Source organism: Phyllobates terribilis, unplaced genomic scaffold (genome assembly GCF_046119375.1).
Source record: "Phyllobates terribilis strain yellow unplaced genomic scaffold, ASM4611937v1 Scaffold_9__5_contigs__length_417890890, whole genome shotgun sequence".
In the NCBI taxonomy this organism is placed as follows: Eukaryota; Metazoa; Chordata; class Amphibia; order Anura; family Dendrobatidae; genus Phyllobates; species Phyllobates terribilis.
In genome coordinates this window covers 320,376,374-320,383,999 of record NW_027362769.1, presented here as the reverse complement: position 1 = coordinate 320,383,999, position 7,626 = coordinate 320,376,374, and the positions used below count along the sequence as shown (strand labels likewise).

The window sequence follows — 7,626 nt, the reverse complement described above, 5'->3', positions numbered from 1 at the left end:
TCTCGTCATCGTCCACTTCTTGTGACAAATTGCCAGCGTCTACTTCCTGTGGCCGTGGTTGTTCAAATATTTGGGCATCGCTACATGGGATCTCCTCTTCCACCACTTCAAGCGTATCAGGCGAGGGGCACAAATATGGAAATGGACCAGTGAACAGCTCTTCAGAGTGTCCAAGTGTGGGATCAATTGCTGTCTGACGACACTCGGCATGGTGGGAGGAAGGAGCATCAGGGTGAGGAGGAGTATGCGGTCGAGACTCATGGCTACTAAGAGTTGACCGTGTGGAAGACAGACCGGAGGTGGTGGTGCCCAGGTAACTGTAAGTATTATCTGCTATCCAATTAATAACCTGTTCACACTGATCAGTTCTCAATACTGGTGTTGTTCTGTGCTTCCCTAGTAATTCGGTCAAGAAGTGGGAGCGAGAAGATGTGGCTGTTGGTTGTGGGACATTTTCACCTTGGCCACGGCCCAGTCCTCTGCATGAACCATCACCAGAACGTCCACTTCCACGTCCCTTGCCACGCGCCTTGCCCATTGTAAAGGAAGTAAAATAGCTTACACTTGCACTATCAATGGAAAAAGGGTAATAAAAAGTAGATTAGAACTGTGGAAGAGGAAAACCACAGTTCTATTTCTATGGCCTACACCTGACTCTTTTAAACAATCTGAACAATCAGGGAGAAACTATTACTGTTTTTCTTTACGTAAAAAATACCAAAACCTGAATAATAGAGATTTTCTACCGTGGGATTTCAAAACCACAGTTATTAATTACTGGGGTATACCAGACTTTTTTAAATAGATATAATTGCGGCTGAACAGTGAGCGACACACTCAAACTGTGTTTTTTTAGATACCAAAGGCCCAAAACTGGATAGTACAGAGATTTGACCCGTGGAACTGCAAAACCACACTGGGATTTGTCAGGCCTACACCAGACTATTTTCAACAGATATATTTTTGTGTCACAACAGTCAGGAGACACTACTGTTTTTCTTTACGGAAAATATACCAAAACCTGAATAATAGAGATTTTTTACTGTGAGATGGCAAAACCACAGTTATTGTTTACTGGGGTATACCAGACTTTTTTAAATAGATATAATTGCGGCTGAACAGTGAGCAACACGCTCAAACTGTTTTTTTTTTTTAGATACAAATGGCCCAAAAGTGGATAATACAGAGGTTTGAACCGTGGAAGTGCAAAACAACACTTCTGTTTCTCTAGCCTACACCTGACTATTTTCAACAGATATATTTGTGTCTGAAAAATCAGAGACACGCTTTTTTTTTGGGGGGGGGGGACACCAAAAGATTAATAAGACGGGTATTTGTACAGTGTGAAGGAGGAAAAAAAAAAGAGGATTTAGATGAAAAACAAAAGGATTTTTCCTGTCCCCTGAGACCTGGAGCTAAGTCCAGCAATTTCAGCAACAGGAGCACACAGGACTGTAATGCAGCATTTGCTGGTATAACCTCTGCGTCTCCTATACAGCCTGCCTGCCTGGTATCTGGGATGGATATTAGTCCTGAAAAGGACTAATTTGATCTGGCAGCCTTTACAGACCCTACACTAACTATTTCGCAGTTTATATCTCTCCCTAAATCAGCAGCGCTGTCCCTACACTGTCTGATCCGGAGCGACTGTGTCCAAGATGGCGGCGCCTGGTTTTAAATACTCGAGGTGACGCTGTGCGGCCAGCCAATCACTGTATTGCCCACAACCAACATGGCTGCGGCATTACAGTGACTGGCTGGCAATCCTTGCATGTTCATTGGCTCTGTAAAGAGCGCCAAACATGCAGGGCGGAGACCCGAGCTCCCGCCCGAGTAACCCGGAAATGCTCGGTGCTCGCCGAACATCCCGAGTAGCGTGATGCTCGGGCGAGTACCGAGCAGTGTCGAACATGTTCGCTCAACACTAATCATAATACATTATCATGTCAGCATCTTTTGGCGGCTCAGGTGCCACGTGATCTTGTAGTAAAACCTATGTCTAGAATATTCCAAGTGAGTTTTCCTTCTGTATGTAACTTTTCTGTTATTACTTTCACAGCTTTGACATCCAGGCTGTGAATCTGAATAACATCAATTCTGAAGCCATAATGGAGAAAGGAGGAAGCAATGTGCGGGATGATGAGTGGAGCAAAGAGGACGTTCCTACAGGTAACTGCCCCAGTGAGGAGTCACCACTAAATAAAGCAGAGAAGAGTCACATTCTCCTCATTCACCAGACCGGACATTTTAAGGCTTGAAGTTTTTTGTTATGTGTTTTCTCAGCTTTTTTGGCCATAGATTCCCCCATTTAGCTAAAATACAGATTATATATGGCTGACAATGTAATGGCACAATGTGTGATAAGGTGATAAGACCGGTTGTGCATCTATAATATGGATTGAAGAATAGACTGGGATGATAGATCATCAAACACACGTAACAAACCTCATGGGCAAAGTATCTAGTTTATTGTTTTATATCATATCCAACATGGCTCTGGTTCCAGGATTAATATATAACGTAAGTAACCTATTTGATGTACTGAACTAGCTGGATTTTAAAAAAAATGTTTTAAGACAATTGTCTCATAGTCACAGCCAGGAGGAGATTATAAGAGAAAGCAGAGAATTGCCTGGGCTTATCCATCTTTATATTTGCTCCATGGCCATGACTTCCTAATACACGACCATACGGCTCATATGTTCTGCATGTAGCGGTCAGCGATTGTGTTAATTGGACACCAGCTAGTAGCACTGACACCTCAGCATTTCTCTACACACAAGTGACACAATATGGGCAAGTCCTGCACTCTGTCACAGGGAAGATGGGGTGCCAGTGATCAATTTGTGTTCACTGAAGAATAGGCATAAATTCCACAGCACACACCAGAGGATGTGACTCGCCCCCTGGGCCGTGGGGCACTCGGATCCGGGCAATAGGGAACGATGGGAGTAGTAGTGGCAACCCGGTTCCATGGCTCAGGGTGGTCAGGCCAGTGGTAGTCCGTTATGTGCTATTGATTATGTCCGACTACGCCACCCGTGGATTGCGGTTGTTAGGGTCCGCCGCTGCAGGGCAGACCGCTGGGGCTGATGATGTATGCAGCTGGGATGATGTGACTCCCCACGGGAAGAGTGCGGCCCCAGGGCAGTGTAGTGGATGGTGGGAGTGATGGTGGTGAGAGTCCCAGTACCGGTAGTGCCGGAGGAGCGAAAAAGCACACAGACAACGTACTGCAGTCCAGGGTCTTTACTCACGGTTAATATCCAAGTCACTCCTGCAGGGAATGACTGCCCGAGTCGTGCTGCGTCCACCAGGTGAGGGGCTCGGTCAACTCCCAGGCAGTTCAGGAGCATGGCACAGGACCCCCTTTAATCCTTTCTCTGGCCTGCCTCACCAGTGACCCACTTTTGTCCAGCTGCCGCGGACTTGTGCGGGTAAATGTGGGCCCCGTCCTCCGCTGTCCTATATGGTGCCTTCCTAGCAGGTTTGATGAGGTGTCGCACCAATAAATGATCACGACGACCGGTCTTTGGCTGAGGGTAGTTTCTCCTCCACCAACTTGGGATCCGGTACCCTTAATCTGCCTGACCCTTCACCCTGGATTCTCGTGGGTTCTTAGGGTCCCTTCCACCTTCTTGTTCCTGAGCCCTTCTGTTTCTCTCTCGCTTCTCCTTCCTTCTTTCCTGTTCTGTCTCTTCTCCTCCTTCCCTTGGCCTCTTCTCCAGGCCCACTTCTCCTTCTCCTCTCAGGCTCCGGCCTCTTCTCTAGGCCTGCCTCTGGAGCAGCACTCAGCCTGAGCTGCTGCTCCCTGTCAGCTCTCCTCTCCTCACAGACTGAACACTGTTCTAAGATGGTGCCCACCTTTCATACCTCCCTCTGACCATGAGCCCAGGTGACCAGCAACCAATGAGCTCCTATCTACGCTCAGGAACCAACCCCTATCTGCCCCTACAGCACTGGGTGTTCCACCCACCTCCCCACTCCAGGCAGGGACATAGTCGGTCGTGCCTGCACTTCTGTCTAGTGGGAGCACCGTTGAGCTGTCCCTCGGAAATGGGGTGTGTGTGCTGGATGCAGCTAACTGAGCCCTGGTCCATACTCCATCCTCACACCTCTGGACTGAGGTGCAATACCCCTGTAGCGGCCGAACCCTCGGGGCACTACAGATGCAATATGGAATCCAATTATTTCTAATTATTTAACAACGTAGGGAAAGAGAAGAAAGATGCTCCCATATCATGAATCAGTGCTTGCTACAGGCCAATATATGTCTGTGTAAATTTACCCTTAAAGCGCACCTGTCATAGTAGAATTGTGCTCAGTAAACTACCTACACTGTCAGGTGGGCGCCATTACATGATTAAAATGATACCTTGGATGAAATCGGTCATGAGGTTCTTTTTTTATTTTTATTTTCTGTTTTAAGATAATGAGATTCTCTTGCTTCGGAGAGGCCTGTGGGGAGGGGCTTTATATTTTATAGCAGGTGCTCTGCTTTTATATTCACTTTCTGCATTTTGGACAGGTCATTGATCGTTCAGTGACCTGCCTCCTATTTTAAATAATGCATATGTAATTCTCTGGTTGAAATGAAAAAATTTACATGCAGAAAAATGTCCCTGCCGCCTGCACATACGCAGTAGCATCTTGCTGAGAGATGCTATTGCACAAGTGCGGGTGACGGCGCCATATTGCTGCAGCCAATTTTTTTTCCTCCAGCCAAATGGCACCCAGGCGTGCGCAGTAGCATCTATCACTTATGGCGCCGCCATATTGACATAATTTTGTTAATAAATGCTGACTGATGATATTGGAAGTTGATAGCGGCTTATTTGCTTTCAGTTTCCTTATCTCATGTTTTTTTTATTAATGCAGAACATCTTCTATTTATACAAAGGGGATGATGCGCTGTTGACAACGATCATTTTTATTTACATATAAAATGTGTGACCAATGATAAATGTTTTTTTATTTGATATTTGCACTGGCCAATGATTGGGAATGAATATTAGTACAATTGATTCTTAGTGGAATCATCACATTATTTAAATTACACTTTAGTCAGTTAATAATAGAACTTTGCTACCCACCTTGCAATTTGTATGTAATTTTTTCAGTTTTACTTTTCTTAATATTTTTACACTTAGATAAATAAAAGTATGAAGGTTATTTTGCTCAAAAATCAAAACAGTTTTATTCTTGGCAGATGGCTGTACCAGGAGATCCGAAAGACACCTCATATCTTCAAATTTTAAAGCACATGATTGTGGCATTGCACAAGATCCACATGAAGAGCATGCCAACAACTCAGACATGGATCTCTATAAAGTACAAGGTCTTAATTCATCACAGACTCTTAAGCAAAATAAAAGTCACAAAATATGTGTGGAAAATAAAAGAGCTCCCAGAAGGAAGATGCCATTTTCATGTTCAGAATGTGGGAAATGTTTTACTAAAAAATATCATCTTGTTAGACATGAGATAATTCACACAGGAGAGAAGCCATTTTCATGTTCAGAATGTGGGAAATGTTTTACTATAAAATGTCATCTTGTTAGACATGAGAGAATTCACACAGGAGAGAAGCCATTTTCATGTTCAGAATGTGGGAAATGTTTTACAGAGAAATCAATTCTTGTTAGACATGAGAGAAATCACACAGGAGAGAAGCCATTTTCATGTTCAGAATGTGGGAAATGTTTTACTATAAAGCCTCATCTTGTTAGACATGAGAGAAATCACACAGGAGAGAAGCCATTTTCATGTTCAGAATGTGGAAAATGTTATAGAGAGAAATCAATTCTTGTTAAACATGAGAGAATTCACACCGGAGAGAAGCCATTTTCATGCTCAGAATGTGGGAAATGTTTTACTAGAAAATCTCATCTTGTTGCACATGAGAGAATTCACACAGGAGAGAAGCCATTTTCATGTTCAGAATGTGGGATATGTTTTACTATAAAATCTAATCTTGTTAGACATGAGAGAAGTCACATAGGAGAGAAGCCATTTGCATGTTCAGAATGTGGGAAATGTTTTACTCTAAAATCAACTCTTGTTACACACCAGAGAATTCACACAGGAGAGAAGCCATTTTCATGCTTAGAATGTGGAAAATATTTTAAAGACAAATCAACTCTTGTTGCACATGAGAGAATTCACAAAGGAGAGAAGCCATTTTCATGTTCAGAATGTGAAAAATGTTTTATGAAGAAATCTCATCTTGTTACACATGAGAGAATTCACACAGGAGAGAAGCCATTTTCATGTTCAGAATGTGGGAAATGTTTTACTCTAAAATCAACTCTTGTTACACACCAGAGAATTCACACAGGAGAGAAGCCATTTTCATGCTCAGAATGTGGAAAATATTTTAAAGACAAATCAACTCTTGTTGCACATGAGAGAATTCACAAAGGAGAGAAGCCATTTTCATGTTCAGAATGTGAAAAATGTTTTATGAAGAAATCTCATCTTATTACACATGAGAGAATGCACACAGGAGAGAAGCCATTTTCATGTTCAGAATGTGGGAAATGTTTTACTATAAAATCTAATCTTGTTGCACATGAGAGAATGCACACAGGAGAGAAGCTATTTTCATGTTCAGAATGTGGAAAATGTTTTACTATAAAATCTCATCTTGTTACACATGAGAGAATTCACACAGGAGAGAAGCCATTTTCATGTTCAGAATGTGGAAAATGTTTTGCTATAAAATCTCATCTTGTTATACATGAGAGAATTCACACAGGAGAGAAGCCATTTTCATGTTCAGAATGTGGGAAATGTTTTACTATACAATCTCATCTTGTTGCACATGAGAGAATTCACACAGGAGAGAAGCCATTTTCATGTTCAGAATGTGGGATACTTTTTTTATCCAAATTTCAACTTGTTAGACATCAGAGAACTCACATTGGGTAGAAGGCATTTTAATTCTTTAGTGACCAAGCCCAATTTTTCAACTATGACATGCGTCACTTTATGTGGTAATAACAATTGAGTGTCACGTATCCCATTTATTCTAAGAAATTTTTTTTCCTGACATGTTTTACTTTATTTTAGTAATAAATGTATCAAATAAACATTTGCAATATTTAAACTTTGAATATTATACCAGTAATCCGTGTAGTTATACTGAATAAAAGAGTTAACAAAACATTTACCTTATGTCTTCTGTTAGCATAATTTTTCCAACATCCTTTTATTTGGTAGAAGGGTTAAAAGCTTAGCAGCAATTTTAGGGATATCATTTTATAAATAGCAACCGTCAAGGTATACAACACTGCTGTCATTAAGTTTGTTAACCCTTCAGGAGCTTCAAAAGAAACAATGCAAAACCGAATTAATGGAATGAAAAATTGTGATGATCTCATGTTGTTTGTGTTGGAAGTGGGAGAAGCTGTGTGCAGCCATCATAATGTGAGAGGACTATGGGGGTCCATCATACTGTATTGAGGGGCTGTCAAGAATATTATCATGTGTGGGGGGCAACCATCATACTGTGGGAGGGGCCAACATATTGTGTGGTGTGTGGCTGTAGAGGCTACAATCATACTGTGTGGAAGGAATGTGAGGGTCACCATCAACTGTGTTTGGGCCACTAACTATTATACTGTG

General features: G+C 42.2%; 1 protein-coding gene across 1 annotated transcript; it reads left to right on the top strand.

The window, feature by feature from the left end:
* Positions 1-2,108: 2,108 nt before the first annotated feature.
* On the top strand, positions 2,109-6,930 carry LOC141161345 (uncharacterized). The gene is made up of 2 exons (XM_073646156.1): positions 2,109-2,169; positions 5,195-6,930. The coding sequence occupies exons 1-2, from the start codon at positions 2,109-2,111 to the stop codon at positions 6,928-6,930; spliced, it is 1,797 nt and encodes a 598-aa protein (XP_073502257.1).
* Positions 6,931-7,626: the final 696 nt, after the last annotated feature.

What these genes read in the sequence shown, in the direction of transcription:
- LOC141161345 (XM_073646156.1), top strand. Translation starts at nt 2,109, where the DNA reads ATGGAGAAAGGAGGAAGCAATGTGCGGGATGATGAGTGGAGCAAAGAG. An exon ending in CAAAGAGGACGTTCCTACAG is followed by an intron (nt 2,170 to 5,194) that starts GTAACTGCCCCA and finishes AAATCAAAACAG; the next exon opens with TTTTATTCTTGGCAGATGGC.